This window comes from Haemorhous mexicanus, chromosome 2 (assembly GCF_027477595.1).
Source record: "Haemorhous mexicanus isolate bHaeMex1 chromosome 2, bHaeMex1.pri, whole genome shotgun sequence".
Lineage (NCBI taxonomy): Eukaryota > Metazoa > Chordata > Aves > Passeriformes > Fringillidae > Haemorhous > Haemorhous mexicanus.
In genome coordinates, this window is record NC_082342.1 from 18876700 (window position 1) to 18897813 (window position 21114).

At 39.9% G+C, this 21114-nt stretch overlaps 1 protein-coding gene across 12 annotated transcripts in view; it reads left to right on the top strand.

The window, feature by feature from the left end:
• The window catches only part of BBX (BBX high mobility group box domain containing), a 140348-nt gene extending 125475 nt beyond the window's left edge, over positions 1-14873 (top strand). For all 12 annotated transcript variants that reach the window (XM_059837209.1, XM_059837173.1, XM_059837182.1 and 9 more), the window contains 3 exons: positions 3128-3325; positions 4000-4192; positions 6847-14873. In XM_059837209.1, the coding sequence (XP_059693192.1) occupies positions 3128-3325; positions 4000-4192; positions 6847-6934 (479 nt within the window). In that variant the 3' untranslated portion in view covers positions 6935-14873. The remainder of the gene's footprint in view (positions 1-3127; positions 3326-3999; positions 4193-6846) is intronic.
• Positions 14874-21114: the final 6241 nt, after the last annotated feature.

Here is a 21114-nt window from a genome sequence, read left to right on the forward strand (position 1 = left end):
TTGTCACTTGAAGCAGTAGGATGCTGTTCCTCTTGAAGAAGGTTCAGAAGCACATAGTTTAGATGTAGAGTTGTTGAAACAAGGACTTCTTTCTCCTCTAGAGATCAGTGCAAGGGGTCTTGCAAGTCAAGCCTTTGTGTGATTTCCAAGTCAAGTTTTATGTCTACTCAAATAATACTCTGTAAAGAAGTCAGTGAAGTGATTTCTAAACACAGTGTCCACTAAGACTGCTAGAGAAGAGGAAAAGATGCTCTTCCCTTCAACATTCACCCTGCACCCACACACAAAATACTCATTGGTATAAATACTCACCTTCAGTCCTTCCTTCTTCAAGACTGTATGGCAGCAATGTTATGTTGGAGTGATAAAGAGTTTATTTTAGAGTTAGAGGAAAAAAGCAAAGTAGATGACTTTCAAGTCTTATTTCAAGGATTAAAATAAAAACTTGGGAGAGGGAATATAAAACAATATAAAAACATGGAGAGGGAATATACTTACTGCATCTGAGCTTTTACAGCCACATTCTGCTGTTTCTTAGTCAAACATGCCAACATCATATTCTCCTTATGTCTTCCACTGTTGCCTATTTTAACTTTCAAGATTTTTTTTCTCTTTATTTTTTGACACATACAATATAAGAAAGAATAATAATATAGAAGGGAACTCTCAGCTGTAGTGATCAATCAAGTTAATTTCTAGTGACCTGACGTGCAACACATCTAATTAAATGCATACCAAATCAAGTCTCTTTTAATTGTATGTTGTTCATAATTTGAAATAATGTCTTAATTTTTTTATTAAATGTAAAAAAAAAGTGGGTTGTAGTACTAAGATTAAAAGCATTATAAACTCAATCAAGCTTGAAATCAAAGTGCTAATTAGAGCAAATCAGAATTAACAGATAGTGTTGGACTACAACCAGACTGTTACATTAAAATATAATCAACGCTTATGAATTCCCAAATAAGAAATCTGGAGAGAAAGCTGCCTATTTAATTATACATTCCAATTAAGATCCTGGTCTTGATGCCCAAAGCTTATCTGAACATCTCACTGTTGGCCCAGCTGAGTTACTTGAAAGTCACATTTGCGGTCATTGGTGCTTCTACTTAATTGGACTGTTACAGGGTGGATCTTTTCCTGTGCTTTCTCTTGAGCACTCTTTACAAAAAAATCAGTTTTACAGCAAAGCTGTGCTCTGGAGAGGTTGGCAGCTAGAGCTAAGCACTTCAAAATGCTAAGTAAAGGTGTGTGCTTTTTTTCCAAATAAAGAACATACACAAGTTCAAAAATGTTTTACAGGAGAGCATAGGTGAATTAAAATCATAAACAAATTAAAGTTTGGAATGTTTCAAATGTTTGTGCATGTATGTACTAGATCTGATTGTATTCTTAGACAATAAAACATTAGAAGGTCCTTCCCATTCAAACAGAAGAGCAAAGGGCAACTGCTAACAAGATGAAATGTGTTACAGCTATTCTCTTCATCTAGTCCACATCCTCACACAATGAACAGTTTAAAAAGCCAACAAAATATAAAGGTGTTATATAGCTATATCTTTGAATAGAAAGTTCATTAAATCTACAAAACTTGCAATAAACAGGAATAGACACTAACATGAAAGGCAAAGGCCATGCAGACTGTTAGGCTGTTGTGCACAGTTTGTGGGGCTGGATGTTCCTGTGTGACACCACCAGTCTCAGTACAGGAGATTGGAATTGTTCAGTTCTTAGCCCTTCCTAAAGAGTAGCAGCATTCTGGCTTCAGTTCTGTGTGTGTAATTTTTGCTAGTCAAACTACCTAAAAAGTGACAAATGTGTCTTTAAAAAGTCTTTAAAATGGGGAGAAAGATTAAAAGAAGCTGGAGGGAAGAGTAAGCTAACGGTAGCCACAGTAACAGCTGTGGAAAATATCTCAAGGACTGTTGCAAAGAGATGGAATATAAGCTGACAGGGAGTAAAGAAAATAATGAGTTGAAAATGCTGCAGGTGGGATGAGGTGCAGGCATTAGGAAAAAATACGTAATCATTCAAGATGGCAATGTACTGCGAAAAGATACCTCAAGAACTTGGTGCAGGTATCATGAGTGTTCCCAATTTCAAAACAGGTTAGACAGGCACCTGTAAAAATTTACTTGAGCATTCCATTCACTACCTGTAGCTTCTTTCTAACCCTAGCTGACAGAGATCACAGATGGGGCAGGCTTCATAACACTTTATCACAGAAGGGGAAAAGATGGCACAGATTGCGTTTATGTACTAGTGATACCCTGTGGGATCAGCAGAATGGCTTATTGAATCAATGCAAATTACAAAGTTGACTACTAGGCACTGAGCTCAGACTTTGAAAGCTTAAATATGTTTTGTGATTGCTGCCTGACCAGTTTCTTGTGAACTAGTTTCTTTGTAAACTCTTTAGTTGAGGGAAAATTTGGGATCACGTTCCAGTTCAGGGTAAAAAGCTACTTCAGAACATCAACACTGGAGCTGCTGAGAAAGATTTAAACTGTTCCTTTCTCATTCTCTAATTTATATGGGCAGTATTTCTGTCATGGTATTCTATCCCATGCTTACTTCCTTTATTAGCATGCTTGTCTTCAGCTGTGATCAAGTTATGCTTTTTTATTTGCAGCCTTTGGGGTTTTTTTAAGGTTTGTTATTTTGTAAAAGGCAGTATTTCCCTTTCTTAGAGGAGTTGATGTAGCGTGACTAAAGAGATAAGACTAGGTTTTAGTCAGGAATTGCTGAATTCTGCTTGTCAGTCCGTCTGTGAGCTAAGATAAGCTTATGTGAGGACCCTCTTCGTTCCTTAAATACATTTTGTCTCTTACCTGCTTGCTGATATCTGTTGCAGAATGTTTTATACAGAGCAATACCTTGCTCCCTCTCAAGTGCTGCTGCCAATCTCAGTTTTCTTGGCAAATATTAGAAACTTGAACCTTCAGTATATCTTTAAGGTGGATTCTGTTACTTCACTGCAAACATCTCTGGCATTCAGATCATGTCTTGGCATGGGTTATGCTCTTGAGTACCTGTGTGGAACAGTTTTATGCAGATAGATGCAAAATGAATGTAGCTAGTGGCTGAATTATTCTACATCTAAAGTTGTGTTTTTATTCTCTTCCAGCCATACTATTAGAGGACAGAAATTCCAGTGAGAGTGCCTGGAAGAATAAAATTTCTATATCTGCCCTAAACACTACAGAGCCAGCAATGATGCATGAGCCTTTAGTTGGCAGCCAGAAAAGGAAAGCAAGGAAAACTAAGATCACGCATCTTGTCCGAACAGCAGATGGGCGAGTGTCACCAGCAGCAGGGACACTGGGTAAGGAAACTGGAGTTAAAATTTCATTAAAACTGAATGGTTGGAGAAGGTTTGAGGGTGCAAGCAACCTGTCAGGACAGTGGTTTTTAATTAGTTTTTTTTCTTACCTGCTTAGAATGGTCATTATTTAAAATACAGGTATCAACCAACTTGGGAAATCACTGAGTCCATGATGGCCAACTTCTTTTGTGTGAATGACCAAATTTGTCTTTTCTCCCTGGGTATTTCACTCTAAGAACTGTGCACTGATGCATAGAGAAATGGAGAATGGTTACCTTTCACAATTTGTTTCCAGTCCAGCAAAGAAATTGCACTGCACCTGATTATAGGTTGTAAAACTGAATTTCATAGTATGACAGTTAATGCCAGAGTCCTTGTTGGAGTTCTCCAGTAAGAAAATCTTTCAGGACTGCCATATCTAAAACATACACAAAAGCTCTCTTGCCTGACTGAAAAGATCAAATTCAGTTGAATACAAAATCAGTAATCTGCTTCATACTGTGCTTCTGACCCAGTAGCTTGAGTCAGAAGAGGTTACAGCATGAACCAGATGACACCAGCAGAATCAAAGTCCTAAAGGTACAGGTTTTGTTAACTCCAGACTAGTCAGCATATCAGTAGGCTGCAGTGAATTTATGGACTACGTCTGCATGCTTAACTTTCTTTCTTTGCAGAGGAGAAGCCAAAAGAACTGCCACAAAGTACTCTTCAAAAATCATTAAGTGCAGAAACAGATTGCAACAGTGAATGCTCCAGAAACACAGAGGCAGAAGAAAATCATAGTATTACATCAGATATGCCAGCGGTGTCTGCGTTTTTTAGCTTAGCTGCTCTAGCAGAAGTAGCAGCCATGGAAAACGTACACAGGTACAGTTTTCTTTTCTTCTTGTTGTCTTAAGTAAATGGCATGTGGCTGACAGCTTGTTCAGAAAGCATGTGAATAGCAGACTGTTTAATTTGGCCTGCGTTTCCACTTCCGCAGCTTTTTATGAATATCTGCTTTACCACACTTGCTTAGTCATGTTTAGTCTTCACCTAAATGACAGTGTAACCTGTTTAGCAGTTAGTAAAAGGATCCTTCCCAGTAAGCTTATGTACCAATTTATGTATGTAAAGGGGCTCTATGTGTCAGATAATAGCAGATTTAAATAGCTACTACATCCTGATTTGCATTTTCTAGTGGCCTAAAACCTAAGATGGTGAAGAGAATTTAATACATTTTGAGATTATTTTTTTAATGCTGAACATGGCTGAGGGAAGCTAACTAGTAATTCTTACTCTTGTGCTTTGCTATGTGGAAGGCAAAGCATCTGCTGAATAGCATGGAGAAGAACAACTGTGGCTGATGGAAAGCCATGGTAGCTTAGGTTGGTCCTCTCAGTTATTGAGTAGATCAGGTGGAGAATTGCATCCATACAGATCAGGTGGAGAATTACTTACTTATGAATCAGTACAGAATGGTCAGACCTGTGATGGGAGTAGATCAATTACAGCAGGTCCTCTTTGGCTCTTGATTATCCAGTGTTGTTCTTTCATGGAACTTACTGGATATGAAACCCCAACCTCTCCTGCAATAAAAAACTTGTTGAGGGAGCATTGGGCCAGCTTGAAACCATCACAGCCTCTGCAGATGCCATTTGATAGATTGCTGGCTGCTTAAGCAACTCCTCAAGGCAGCAGTTCATTAAACCATTCACAACCTCAATTAACTGTTCCTCTCATGGGCCCCATAGATGAACCCAGTCCTTTTTTTTCAGGCTGCACATCAAATCCTCAAAGGTTTTTTAGAAGCTCAGGAATCCTAAAAGAAATAGATCTGCTGGTTCCTCTCTGCAGAAGCTGTTGTCTTGCTTAAGCAGTGTTGTTTTGGGTGAGAAGTGATTTCACACTGCAGTCAGGCTGTCTGTCATCATAAGCCGCAAAATGGAACTTGTGGAAGTGCTGTGCTAAGCTCTGCTCTCACTCACACCATCGTGGTTTCATTGACTGCCGTTAACACTGACCAGAAATGCACAAAAGCAACAGGATTTGCTCTGCTGTGGTTTTTCTTCCTTGTGCCGCCTTGTCCTCCTCTTGTCCTTGTTGAAGCAAGCTAATGTTTTTCAGAGTTTTGTGCTTGGGTCTCTCTCTTTGAATCCCATCTTTTGCCATGTCATTACGTAGCTCGGGCAATGCAGCACCTTTCATAAGGCCTGAAAACAGCAAATGGGCAAATATGCCACAACTGTTGGAAATGCCAGTTTGTAATCACCCTGAGGAGTGTGAAATGACAACAGGGGAGGACTCTTACAGTAGAAAGTTAACCATGTCTCTCACTGACTTGGCAAATGGAAGTCAAAACAGAAACCTAAATCTTACAGGCTAGATGCTTCTATGTTTTCTACTCTACCAACTGTTGTTACTTTTTGTAACTCGCTTTATTTGCAAATATCCAGAAATGTGAAGAAAAAAAAATGGAGGTTTGCTTGATGTGTTTCTTCAGTGTCTGAATGTTTTTGGGTTTTTTTTAAATAGTTTCATAGAGCCTTGGGACATGGGGTCCTTCTGGCAGTGTTGTCTGACAGGTTTTCATTTGAAGTCTTATCTTTGTTTACCTTGTTCATGCCATGGTTAAGCACTGTGAGTCTGAGCTGCATTTTGTGCCAAGGCCACTTCATTGCACTCCCCTTGTGTGAAGCACATGAGTACCTGTGCTGGGGGTCTTAGTTGGGCCAGAGTGAGGTGAAGTGTCCCTGGTGTAAATAAGAAGCAGGTCCCAGATTTTCATTGCTACCAATGACAAATACTGTAACAAGAATAGAACCTCACCTGTGAGAGTTAATAACAGGCAGTGACATGCTTAGTGTATGTATTTTAAAAGGCAAGCTGCAATGGAGTTCCCCCAAGTCCATTTGGTCCCATGACTGATGTTGATTTCCAGCACATAATTCTGGCACAGTATATTTTTATGATACCCTGTGCCAAGAGATAATTTTTAAACTAACACTGCTGTAGTAGTGAAAGAGATCTGCTAGGCTGATGTAGTCAGGTAACGTGGAGGAATCCCAGTGCAACTCTGCTAATGAGTGTATTTCCATATTGCTTAAAAGCTGTCTATTGACTCACACTAACATGATCTGTGCTTCTGTGCATTTACCTTTTGCCACACGTGCTATCTGCCCTGCTTCTGAGGGCTGCAGCAACTCCCTTACAAAATGAGTCACAGCACTTGTGTGCTCTTAACTTACTCTTATGCTGTGGATTTTGCTTTGTGTAGTCAAATACCACCACATCTGGTTTTTCCTGCCTTTGCATTGTGATATGGGTTGTCCTTGGGATATTGTGTTACTGTTGGAGGTTCTCCTCTGAAAGCAGGTGTAACCAGAGTATGTGAGCACCTGCAGCAGTGAGGAGTTACCCTGGTGCCGTGTCCCTGTTGGTGCTAAACCCTACAGCTGCTGCTTCCTGTCTTTTCTGGTCTGGTAACAGCACCTCCTGTGCTCCAAGTATTGATTGGTGGCTTTTCTTTTCTTCTTTTGCAGAAGTCAGAGGGCCACACCTCTCCCACATGATGGACAGCCAAATGAAATGTCTCAGGCTCCAGTGCTTATTTCCTGCGCTGACCAGTGAAGCTCCACTTTATTGTAAAACATTGTGCTTTACCTAATATCCTAGCCTTGTCTTTACCAAGGGAAGCTAGTCAGTCCATATGATGGAACTAGAGACTGCAATAAAGTGCTTATTGCTATGAGTGGCCCAGAATTCACTGGAAGCCAGACGTTAGCAACTTGGGCCAGGTCCTCAAATTGGAACCCAGTACGTAGGAGGGTGATATTGTCTAATAATGAACTGAAATGGAGTGGAGTGATCCCAGAGCTTGCTTTCTATTGAAGGCTTTTAAACAGTAAACAGATGGTTGGTGTGAAAAAGGCTGCCTTTACTGTTAGCTCACAAAGCATCTCTTTTACCAACCAGAGAGTATGACAACTAGTTTCATATAATATCTAGTTATTCTAAATGAAAAAAAAAAAAAAAACCCCAACAAAAACACTGACGCACTGCACTAGTTACTATTAGATATTCTTAGTCATTTTTGTACATGAAGATTTAAGTTCTAAGATGGTTTATATTAATAGGTTATGCCTACGTTTATATTGTAGAATGAATTTAAAACCTGTTCCAGAGAACTCAAGGCAGCCTGGACAGATGTACCATTGTTAGCGGTGTTTGGGCAGCCACGTGGTCCAGATGTTCTGCACTTTTATATTTGCCACCAGAGTGGTAGAGTTTACTGGGAAAAGTTCTGACAGGCTACATTTGGGTTTGTTTCTTTTTAATTTAGCTTTGAATAACCAGAATGATGTGCATTAGAAAAAGGTGTGGTGTATGGAAAAGAAAATATTGCAGATAATTGACTTGTCTTTCATGCCTTGGAGGGTTCCTTTATTTTTGCATAGATATCTGAGTGACTTGGTAAAACTTTCCTGTAAACAAAAAGTACTGCAAATGCGTTTTTCAAAAGTGACCTTAGTATTATTTCACAGTTCTGAATAACTTAAAACCATGACTTTTCGATATAATGTACACCAATACACATACATTTTACAGACACTGGCATTGTTGTAGTTACTATGCACAGTCCAAATCAGCTTCAGAGTTTGCATAAAAGGGCCAATTACAGTTCATGTTGATAAAGTGGAAAGCTGTATACAGTTAAACTACAACTGAAGAGTAGCATTTGACTGGATTCAGACTACCAAACAGATCCATCTGCCAGTTTCTGTCTCTGCTTGTGTTGAATTTTTGTGTTTTGCTGTCATAAATGCATCCCAAAAGCAGGCCAAGTGTATCACTTGGCCTGTTACCTTCACTATTCTGACTTACACTATTGCATAACCAAGCATTGATTCCTACCAATAGATGCAAAATGATCACTAGTAATTGATCTAAAGCTACAAATCCAACAGGGTACTTCTTCTATAGCACAAGATGTTTCCCTACTTTTTGCATTGTAGCACAACAATTTACCAAATTGGACTCCAGCAATAATTTTCTATTAGTCTTCGTCACACTGGCTGAACTTTTGATAGTATTAGATTGAGTTTGAAGTTCTTTGAATTAAGTCTTTAAATGATGCAAGTTTACATCATTCTATCAGGCATTCTTATTTATACTTGACTGAATTGATAATGTGTTTTGAGGTTATTTTGTAACTAATTTGATGTAATAGCCATATGGACAGTAACTATTAATGCTTGCTAGCATTGTTTAACCTTTCATTGTTGTAGTTAAGCGAAAGTCTCTGGTTCAGTGTCAGGAAACAATATACAGTGTACTACAAGAGTTCGAAGAAAGGATTAAAGGTCTGACAAAAGGAACGTAGCTGGGGAAGTGTCACTGAAACAGCAACATCGAGGATACATGTGGTGAAAGAAGGGAACAAGAGAAGAACAACAAAATTTACAAACCAATGAGTCAGTGAAAAGGCTTTTTTAAAAATTCAGGTGACTAAATGTCTAAGAGCCCCTATAATGCCATTGCAGCTTATGGTGGTATTTTAAATAAGATTTTATTAAAGTTTTATAAGTTATTTTAACAAGACAGGAAAAATTTAAAAGACTTAAAACTTGTGGGTCACAGCAGGGTGGCTTTTGGAGTTTTGGACCACTTTATAATTAGCTGAAATCCAAATATGTTACAGTGCAGGCCCTTAACGTTGACAATGGTACTAACTTATTTCTCTAGAAACCTTTAGAGTAGATATATTTTTGTCAAAGCACCCCATCCTTCCTCGATTTAAATTTCAATATTGTTCCTGGAGATATTTCTGTATATTAATGGTACCTTTTTTAAAAGAAACAGAAAATTACTTTTTTCTATATTAATTAATATCTTACTTGATCTGCTTTTCCTTGACTTTCCCTTAGAGAAGGGGGTAGGGTTGGGTCAGTTTACTGGATATGACTGTTTTCAGATACTTACAAACCTTTTTGTAGATATGCTTAATTTTTAAGCGATTAGGCACTGAGAGTAGCAGAAATCCTGCAAAGCTTTATAGTTCACTAGGCATTTGCCTTTGTTGGTTCTCTGAGTGATGTCTTGATTTGAGTAGCTAGAATTTTCCCTGAATCTATTTGAAGGGGTATCAGTATTTTCAGGTAACAAAGTCTGTTAGCACAACAAAAACTTCAGACCAATATCTTACTGTATTGGGGTTGGATTTTTTTCCTTGGTTGTTTTGTTTTAATTTTTATTAATTTCAGCTGCTTTCATTTCAGAAAATCTTACTGCTATTTTGTGTACTTCAGTATACCAGCAAACACTGTTACCTGTTAACACGTTGTCCACAAATGCCTCTAGAGAAGAAATTGTTGCACCTTATGTATATCTCAAGCAAACCAAAATATGATGCTTTTCTGCTTTGTTTGTTCTGAATATGTTGTATCATACTTTACTGAACCCATTTTAACTTAGCTAAAGCTATCAATATTTATGCATTTCACATTATTTTCTGGATCTGAACCTGTGTATAAATCTTTCTTTAAAAAAAAGACAAGCATTTACTGTAGTTGTCCTCTGTGACTTATCCATGGGAGGGGGGAATCTTGTCTCAAGTGTAAAATGCAGTACTGTCCCAGTTTTCCTTGGCTTTTATTTATTTAGTCATCTTCGATATTTCATAGTTCTGAGGCATATGAAATGCATTGTCATAGCTGAAGCTACAGATCTAAGAAGCTGGGAGAAAATTACTGTAATGTCTTCTTAATTGTTCTAGTACTGTATTCAGATATGGGAAGTATGTTCTGCAGAACATTTGAGATGCAGGTTCTTATCCCCACAGTAGGCTATTTTCCAGGTATTAGACCAAATCAATCGAAACTTCATATCTTACAGGTCTTTTCTGACTAAATTATTCTGAATCCATCTATGGAGATTGCTTAATGCTCTGCTCTTGGCAGTAAGTACCCCTTGAATGTGCTGTGATTTCAGAAAAGAATATATTTATTTAAGCTCTCTGAATGCTCTTTTGTACTAATACGGTATCCCAAAGTCAGGAGCAAGAGATTTCTTGGTAGTTTGGGTTTCTATTTTATAGCAGTGGTGCATGACTTTTGAAATTAAAGTGATAAGAGTTGTGGGAAAGGGGCACAAGAACAAGGGACTGGTAGAAGTGTGTGGATTTGTGGTGTTTAAATTCCAGCTTTGATCTTCATTATTTGGGTGAAAGCTGCCTTTGTAGCACAAGGCTGAATAGCGTTCTGTAGTTTGTATCAAGTAGAGAGTTGTGCATCACATCAGTACAAGGGAATGCCTTATAGTTTTGATGCTGTCTTTTGCAACAGGATATTAATTGAAACAATTTTAATTTCCACTGCCTGTTTAGCTGCTGTACAGATACTGAACCAACTAAAAGCAAGTTATAGACATGGGGCAGCTAAGAGCATGTAAGAAAAGCTGTCCTTTATTCTCAGTATGGCAACGTTATGGCAACAAAGGGGAATTAGAAAAGAATTTAGATGTGTGTATATAGGGGGGGGTGTGTGTGACTCTGTGTGTGTGTGTGTGTGTGCGCGTGTGTGCCTGGGTGTGTACATTTTTCAAAAAAATGATGTAGGAAACCAGAAACATGATGGGTCTGCAAGACACTATAATGTATGTTGACCCTTTTGAGTGCACTCCCTTTTTTTGAATGCTGAGTCTAATATGGCTACCTCTCCTAAAAGACTACTTTTGTTAACTTCCATTTGCTTTCAGGCTTGATCATGTAATCTTTTTGGCCATTGATACCATTTGTATATTGTTGTGTGCTTTATTTTCCAAGAGCAACATTTATATAGCGCAGACACCATAAAGGCTAAATATACAGTGGTAGCCTAACTATGTTGCTGGAACATTTTTGTTCAATCTCTGCCACAGTCATATGGGTTGCAGGATCCACTAGCTCTGCTTGGTTCAGCGAGATCAGTTTCTGTAAGAGCAGAAGATGCAGTGCTTGAGGGGTGGTGGACTTGTGATGTTTCCAGAGGTGTTGAGTAAGCCACGTGCTGCTCTTGAAACAACTTCTGGAGTTTACGCTCGCAGTCCTGACTGTGCAACTTGGGTGTTGTTCACCTTACGTTATCCATTACATGCTGTTTGTTAGCTGTGCTTGTTTGATAGATTGTAGAGCTCCTTTGCCATGTTTTGCAATACTCATGGCATTCTCCCTACCCTGTACATATTTTTGAACTGTCAACTACAGCTGCCAGGATGCTGACGCCCTTCAGGACACTTCAGGACCATGAACAAGTACATATTTAGGCTGTGAAAGTGTTACTTGCCTCCTCCCCTGAATTCCCCTAGAAAAAGGCGCAGTGAGGTTTATGGTCTCACCGAAGTACTATCATAGTCATTTATATACTCGGTATTCTGTACTGAATTGACAACTTTGAAGAAGCTTATAAGACAGGTGTCTATTTCATGTTCCCCCACTAATGCTTTGATAGCAGCAATCTAGGAAGACTTGACATGAGATCTCCACTCAGCAACACACCCAGGCTTGGGCTGGAAACCCTTCTTCCTTAAGGGGCAGCATTGTTGTTGGTACTGTGACGGTTGTGGGATCCCCGATCACAGACCACTATGCTCTTGGATTTAAGCATAGGCTTGCATAATGTTCCTGGGGGAAGCATATCATCATGACCTAGGACCTTCATTGAGGTGGAATTTTAAAAACTGCTGCAAATAGCTTAACATTTGTGGAGTTCTTCCGAAGAATTATATTGTAGTTTCTGGATCTTGGTTGTTTAGCACATACCAGCAGACCTGTGCTGTACTCCACTGGGAAAACCACATCTGTTCAGGAAAACTGACTGGGCTCCCGAATGTAATGCTTGTCTGTTTTTTTCATCTCCAAGCTGAAACCTTGTTTGCCCCTCAGTACTGCTATACTCCAATCAGTGGTTGGGTCTTTGAGGGCAACAAAAGCAGGACAGGCATGTACATGCATGTGTCTGCACATGTGTGTATGTACACATACACACAGCAGAGTGCAGTGGCTTCCAGCATGTACTCTGTGCTAAAGTGTTCCCATGTTTGCTCATAAAACAACTTTGAAGTTTTTCAGACGATAGTTTTCCAACTTCCTTTCTAGATTTTGGTATCTTTTCTTCACATCACACAGCATAAGGTGTGAGTTTCAGAAATCACGTCTGAAAAAAGCACAGATCCTGCTGACCTGGATGCTACAAAAACCTTCTTTCTCAGCAGTGCTTGCTTTTAATAACCAGTATCTGTTGACAGTTTCAACACAACTGATTTGCTATGATCTTTTATCTTGGAGCCCAATCCTTCAAATTCTGTTCTCACATGTATTTCCACTGAATTTTGACCTAGTAAATAGTTTTATTCTCTCCAAAGTTTGGTGTAAACATGCCTTACAATAGTTCATCTCCATCAATAGTATAACAGAGCTACTGCATTCTTAGTTGTGTGTAGTTAAGTCAGTAAGCGCTTTTATAGAATGTCATACTTTACTCAAAAAACCTCTAATTTGATACTTCTAAGCACATGTTAAGTCATGTGTATAACATGCTAAAGTACATCAAACTGTGATAATGAAGCTGAATAAAAGATTTAATAAAATATTTGAAATATTTAATAAGGACCTTTAAATAGATTTATTTTCATTCTATTTTGGTTATCTAGCATGTGCCTGTAAACAGTTTCCCATTTAAAACTAAGGATTGCAAATAAGTACTATTCAAATGGAGCTTCTTTGATACTTAACTTGCTTTACCATCAAATGATTGTTTACTTTAACATAGGCTGAGGTAGCAGTATTTGCAGAATTTGGTTTTAGCTACAGTATAAACTTGTTGGGGTGTTTATATTTAAACAAGCTCATTTTCACCAGAAAATGGAAGATGCCAAAACCCAGAGATGGATCCTCAGAACTGTATGCTGTAGTTTTCTGTCAGATCATCCACTCAGCTTCTACACAATGACTGTGAAGACGTCATTTACTTTGCAAAGAACTTCTGCCCAATTGTTCTTCCTTACATGTGTCTGTACTGGGAGCTTCCATTTTATTATTTAGAACTTCTGAGCCCCGCTCAGCACTTTGACATTGCTTAGAAGATCCACAGATCCATTCAGGTGCCCCAGAATTCTGTGGACTTACATTGCATGTAGCTGGAGATTGTGGGACAGAGAGAGACAGGACTCAGTGCAGTTAGGCTTTTGAAGAAAAGTTTGCATTTTCTTCTGAGCTTTTTAGGTATCTACTTCAGTTTTATGGATTTTGTCTTCTTTGCACAATTGGGAAGCTTGTTGATAGTCAACAGAGATAAAAGATAAGTCGTCCCAAAGAAAAAGCTCTTGCTATGATTTCAGTCTTTGGACATAAGAGAACTTACTCAGGAATGGTTTCTCTTTTAGAAATAAGTAGCAAGTGACATCAATGCCTAAACGTAAAGGTAGTAGGTTCCCACTACTTTGAAAACTTGTTTAAACCAGGAATCTGCTCTGTGCATATATTTTACCCTCTTGAGGTTTGAAAATTAGACTGTTTGAGATCTCATTTTCTGTCCTTGGATGCCTGAAACCTCCTTGATTGCCATGTATTTTTTGATCACAGAGGACCCCAGAACAGACTTCATGAAGCCAGTAGACCCTGGCTGCTCACATGGGTGCAGATCTGTATCTGAGTCAAAAGCAGCAGAAGGGGAAACCTTTAGGGTTTTTTTATCTATGTGCTATTTACTCAGGAAAGAAGAAACATATGCAATCTTGCACTGCCTTTACTGGGTATGCATCAGTATCTCTGCAAAGAAACGCCAGGAATGGAAAAGCTTCAGCCTTAAAGGCCATGTAAAGGTCATGGGAAAGGGGAAGGAAAGTTCTGATTCAGTGAGCAAAAAAAATATAAGCAATTTTAAGAAATGTAAGTTCTGTCAGTATTGGATGCCTTGTTAGGGACCTTGCAGTCACTATTCACTTTTTTTTATTACTAAATTACCTTAAAACAGGTGTCTTCATTCCTTGAAGTCCCATCTTTTCTCCTCTGTTCTCATTTGTTTCTTCCAACTAAAAAACTGCTGAATTCAGCTAATTCTCAGAGCATCTAGATCTGATTTGTTACCCAGCTCTCACTCAGGTTGCTTTTTCCAACTGCATGGCATTTCACTGAGTCTTAACTGTCAGGTAAGGTAAATTTCCACTAATACTTCTAGAAAAACACAGGATGGAAAGGCATCATCCACCTCAAGCACCATGCTTTGCTAGACACTGCTATTCTCCCCTTGATTGCATTGTTGGGTCCCTTTCGTTGTTCATTCCAGAGTTTTTTAATGTACAGCTAACCCTGCTTTCAGAGAGACCTTTTTTTCCTACAATGTGACAACATCGAGTGAGACACGCACTGTACCTGGGCATACAGTAGCCATGCTATACACCAGCTCAGGTGGCTGTCGATTCTCCAGTAGGACACTAGCACTTTGTAACAAACTATGAGATGCATTCCTGTCTCTGCTGCAAAGTTCTGTTTTGTTTTGTTTACTGAAATAAAACCTGTAAGATACAACATCTACCTTCTATCCAGTGTCAAATTCTTTTTTTTTTTGTGGACTGTTTTTGGCACAGCAACAGTAAGAAATTGAACTCTAATACAGTTGTATTTAAAATATACTTGAAATTTCATCAAGGCTTTATTGGTTGTTTTCTGATTAAAGAATTATTAGATGTTCAGCAGAAGTGCACTGGCCTGCAGTGTTGTGGCTGCAAGCCCAGCTGAAATTCCAGTTGAAAATCCAGCCTATATGAAGTACAAAATACAAAATGTATTCCATATAGAGCAGCACTTCAGCTTATTTGTCAGCCTGTGAAAAAAGAGGAACTAATTGAAATAGACTCAAAAGTCAAGCCGGTTGAGTCAGAATGACATGCTTAGCATTTCAGCACATTAAGAGAAGGCAGGTTGCTATCAAACAACATCCAATTTTAGAAAACAAAAAGGGGGAGAAAGAGAAAACCTGAGGTCCTGGGAGGTGTCCTTCCACTCCAAAAGAAGTTTTTGAAGTACATCTTTGGAGTACAAGTTTCATATATGGCCACCGAAGACAGCAGACCATCAGGCTACAGTCAGACCAATCTGAGCATCAATTCCTTTCCTTCCTATTAAAGATGGGTTCCCTTAATGCCTAGTCAGCACAACTTTGTTATTAAAACACTCTGCTGTTTTTAGGAGTTAAGAAGACTTTGGAAATCAAATACTGCCAATCTGTCAATAGTTTAGGATACTTAGTTTTGGTTTCAATGTCCAGTAATGGCTTTTGTAAATGACTTTGGAGTTCATGTGTTTTCAGTCTTGCAAAACCAATGTCATTGATTCAGGCAGCCTGCAGCATGCCATTGCCATTGGCATCAGTCAGAAATACGTCATTTGAAGCAAATTCACTGCATATCTCTCTTGACAGACAGACAATTCCCCGTTACATGCATGATTCATCTAGTGTGGGACTCCCAGCCGTAGTGTTTGTCATGAAGCTGGGCTCTGGCAGGAGGAGGTTCTTTCACTACAAGCCTCTCCACTTCAGGGTGGAAAAAAGTTTGTCAATGTCTCGACAACTTTGTGTGGGCTCTGTGCTTGCCTGCAGCTGCTGAGATAGATTTCTGTAGTACAAAGTGAAACAAACCCAGCTGGGAACTCGATGTGAAGTTGTACCTTCATGAGCTTTCAGGTTTCAGTAGGCAGTACAGAAATTGACAGGTTGTGGCAACAAGGCTGTGTTTACTTTTGTTTTGAAGAGCAGAGTTTTCTAGCAGAACTAAGGTGGCAGGGAAATTACCATCACAGCAGATGGACAATTCATTGTCTTCAAGAGGTTCCAATTTCAAGAGCAAGGTTTGCCAAGTGGTCTAAAAACAGAAATTGCAGTTCAAGTCTGTGGCTTGGAATGGATGCTGTGTTTTGCTTCAATGACTACAGCAGTAACTTTTCAGTTAGAAATAATGTGTGAGGTGCTTGAGGGGTGATGCAACTCTGAACCATCCCATTGCTCCCAGATGACAGATGTATTTGGCACTTAGTGTAAGTGTTGCTAATGAGTGCTTCCCTGCAAGTACATCATAAATAAAGAGTGCTCATCCTTATTTGAATCAGTAATTAAGAAAATTCTTCTTGCTGTCTTAAGAAAATACACCATGCTTGGCTGGCACAAGGCATAGTTGTACACTGGAAAGTAATGGAGGGAAGCATTTGCTGTGTGACTGTTTAATCTTGATACGTAGTTTTTTTCAAAACATCTTTGCTAGTAATTGTCTGTAGTGCACCACATTTAGGACATAGTTAATTGAGCTCTGGGATCTTTCAAAATGAAGGTAACTACTTATTTTTTGTGCAGAAATTCATGCCAGCAAGGAAGTCATCCTTAGGGATGAAGGGTTGCATTTTTGAAATAACTAATTTATGAGGATTTTACTCGTGATATGTTTCATGGGTGAGAACCTTGAAAACACCGTAATACACAAGAGTCAATATAAAAGCAGTAGCTTCATGTTCATGGATTCTGTTAATCTACAACTAATTTAAAGAACCTAGAAGAAAAAATAATATTTCCTGTTCCACCTTGACACAGTGGTTCTCTAGTTGAAGGCCGAGGGTTGCCAGCAGGGATTTAAAAGCATCTTTAATGATGTGATGAAGATGTATTCCTCAGAAAATACTCAGTGTGCTTTGCAAGATGAGCAACTTTTTAGTACTTTTGATAAATAAAACCACAAATACAGCTATTTCAACAGTCTTAAGATAAATAGAAAGTGGCAGATTGAATTTTTTAGATGCTGTGAGTTGCCTCAGACATAGATAGGTGTCCCTCAGCATTGCTGGCTTGTCACCTGACAGTGCTTGTGGGAGGATGTGGTGGCATGCCTGGAATGTGCATTTGTATCCAGCACTAAACCAGCATCCCACAAATCTCAGCCACTGGAAATACGTTTCCATTGAGATACAAGGGACATAAACAGCATAAAAGCTGTTTAAAAAGAACTGTTTGGGTTTTTTGTCCCACTGAAAATGCTTTATATTTGGTAGAGACAGATTTCTTCCTTGGATGGTTTTCTTTATGTTGTTGCAGGAAGTTGGGAACACTAAGCTTCACTTGCAAGTCTTTCACCTTGCTTTTCAATTATCTTGCCTTTCTCTCCTCTTTTTTTGAGAGGCTGAACACTTGGTAGACGTCAGTGGCAAAACATACCACAGATTTTCAGTGGGAGGGACAGTATCTCACACCTTCCCAAGCTACTGCATAACTCTGAAAAACCTGCAGTGGTTTTTTATTTAGTATTTTAACAACAGTTTTCCTGGACTATGGCTGTGCATCAAACACAGCTTCTGCAAAAAGATAGGCAGAGGGGGTGGGATCCTGCTGGGAAGTGAATGGAGCAGCAAAGCTGGGCTACCCAGGCCTTTCTTGTGCCCCAGTTCTCTGTAGGAAAGCCCATCAGTGCCAGAGCCAGGTACCCAGCAGGTTTTTGAAACCTGATAAATTATTTAATTATTTCTTCCTCCTAGCAGATTATTGTGAGAGTAGATTCACAGTTTATGAGTATTTGGCCAGGTTAATTTTGTAGTGCATGGCTTAAATTCACTTTTTTTTTTTTAAAGCCAAACCAAACTTTAGTAGTGCATATTAGACCTAAAACATTCACAAGAGCTCATGCTAAACTTTAACTTGCAAAATAAAACTCAACACATTTCTAATTTTTTTCATTGAAGGAGGAAAAGGCAGCCCCCAGACAATTACACTTTTTTTCTCCATAATTACAGAAGAAATCTTCAAATAAACCTAATACGGGCTTTTCCAATTACCTTGTTCATACAGCCTCGCCGAAGGCAGCAGGCACACATGGGGGCAGCCTGTGGGATCAGACATGCAGCAGTATGGCTTTCCCTCCAGTGAATGCACCCTCTTCATCAGAAAGCTATGCAGCAGCCCCACTGCATCCAAAGGGATGGGATAAGGGATGCCAGCTGCCAGGTGCTGCAGACAACTGCAGTTTGAGTTGCACCTGCGGAGCTCACATAGCCAAGGGCTCTTGCCCTGCAAGTCTTGTCAGCTCATAAAATGTTGCTTTTAAATTCTGTGTCTTTCACGTGCTTGTGTTTGAAAGCTTTTCTAGGCACTTTGCATGGCAGAGGTTGTGTTGGGAATAAAGTTCCCTGCAGGTTTGAGTTGTTACAGTCAGAGATTGGCAGTGGAAGCACCGGATACTTGCTGCTGTAAACTTCATCCATCTCCTTGAAATACTGTTGTGATGGTGATTGTCTCAAGGCTCTGTGCACATGCCATAATTGCTGATGTAAAGACATTTTTTATCCTCCTATTATTATTACTGAGCACTGCTTTCATCAAGAAACATGAGTTGGGGAAGGATGCCACAGACTTTCACAATTAAATCTGTCCCTAGATGGTCTTTTTTCACCTATGTGAAATTTATAAATAGGGGTGGGGGATTACCTCAGGGTGCAAACAAGCCTGTAAGGAAAGACCACCACCTCCATAAATCAAATTCTGCATTTTCTGCTTGTGTTTCTAAGTTGCTAAAGAAATTACTTACTGCAGAAATGGTGAACAGATGGATTCCCACCGCCATCTGTAGTTGTGCGTGGCAGACCAGTGTGGCTGCTGCTGTTTGTTCACTTCCTTTCACTCCTTGTAAGTTGACTGCTGTTATGCTGCTGCATTAATTGTGCACCATAAGTCAGCTGAGAGGAGCTGGGGGTTGAAGGTCAGCTTTGGGCAATCATGTTACATGAAATGCAGCATCGCACGTCATCATCACAGTAGTTTTGGTATTTCCTAAAGGTCTTTCATCTTGATGTTTGTGAATGCCTGTTTTAAAATGCCCAGGCTCCTAGCTTGACTTTTTTTAATTTTCTTCTTTTTTTTTTCCAAGACAGTTATGTTTCATGTAAACCACATAATTATTTGGACTACTTGTAGCAGATTTTAGAAACCAGATGCTCCTTGAATGCCAAACCCATGCAACCCATGGGCAAGAGCCAGTGAAGGGTATTTAAAAGAGGCAGTGGTTCTTGTCAGTGTGGGGTTTTCTTGTTCATTATCAACTTGTCAGAAGATAGGTCAGCATTTTTCAAGATGGAAAAAGGCTGAAGGAGGGCTTTCTGTGACTGCTTTTGAATGTCAGGGTGAACATTTCTGTATATTCTTCTTTGTTTGCTGCTCCCCACTTCCATCTTTTTTCAGGGTGATTATAGAATTAGACAGGGTGGTGTGTGAGGAAAGTGTAAGCTGACTCTTAATAGGATGTCTGAAGTGTTTGTGTGTGTTCCTGGACAGACAGCAAGCTAAGGCAGAAAACCAAACAGCCAGACAGGATATTAAACACATCCTGGGCTGTGGCAGGATGAGATCTTGGCAGTATTTACTTGGTGCGGAGTCACAGGGCCAAAAGGGACTTGGAGACATCAGCTAGACATTTTCCAAGGCAGATTGAACTATACTTAGCACAGACCTGATGGGTGGATGGGTGAGTGTTGAACTTGTCCTTAAAAGCTTCTAATAGTGGAGAATCAGCCATTTCCCATGCTGTTTTTTCCAGTGTTTGACTGTCTTTTTGAGGGTGGTTTATTCCCCCAGTGCCTAAGTACGAAATTTTAGGGTATAGGAGAAAAAGACAGTGCCCTCAGATGACATTAGATGGAGGAGCATTTTAGCTGTTTTTATAAATGCAGCATAAAAAATAATGGTCAGATAAAATCTGAGACAAGATTTTCAAGGAGCGCCAGCCCAAATTTGCTCACTACAGGACTCCTCCATGCCTTTAAAAAATGCTTTCTTCAAATGGTGTGTCAGGTTGATGGTTAATAGCCATATCAGAAAGGTTCAAAGAGACCTTTCTCCTCATGCTGTGTTTTCTATCCAGTAGTTGCCTTCAATTTTTTTTTTACAGAGTTGAGACAGTGAAAAAACAGAAAGCCAAACCAAAAAATCCCCAGCCCCAAACCAACCCAGCTTGCCATCTTTTTTCCTTGCTACCCTTTTCAGATACTACAAGGCCATCAGTAAAGCCATATTACAAAGAGGAAACCAAAGGAGAATATAATCCATTTATTTAGGCAGTGCTTGTGCCAGCCACAGCAAAAGGCTGGAGAGCCAGCAGGGGCCAGAGCCTTCCCTTGGCCTATAGCTGTCATCTCCCTGCTGCCTCCTGCCTTTTTCCTAACTATCCTCTGGTGAGATGCTGCTGGCAAGGCACCACCTGTGCTTGCAGCAAGATCCCTGCCTTGAGTCTGATGCAGCCTCTCCCTTCAGGGAGAGGACATGGGAAAAGCTGCATGCAGTGGTGTTGGCAGTGCCCGGACCAGGACATGCCTGGGTCTCTGCTTTGAGACAAGGATCCATGACTGTGCCTGCAATACTCTCTCCAGCTCCAAACTAGGACTAGAGGAATAATTTTGAAACAGTTAGGAGATTAACGGAGCAGGGCCAGTGAACACAAGAGCTGTGCACTCCTCTGTTACCTCTGCACCAGTTTAGCTGAAGCAATGACACAGTTTATTGAGGAGTCTCTGGGTGACAGTCCATGCTGAGAACCCATTACTGGAAAGAGGCATCCAATGGGGAAGATGGGTAGAACACATCCCTCAAGGTGGGCAGTTGCCTTCCTTTTGTGCCTGTTGTGGTTCACCAGGAGGCTCTCAGCCTGGACTCCTGGCCGCTGGGCCTGCTGCCCTGTGCCTGGTGCCAGGGCTTTGCCACACTCACCAGAAGCCGCAGGCTTGCAAGAAATGGGTCGGCAGATCTCTT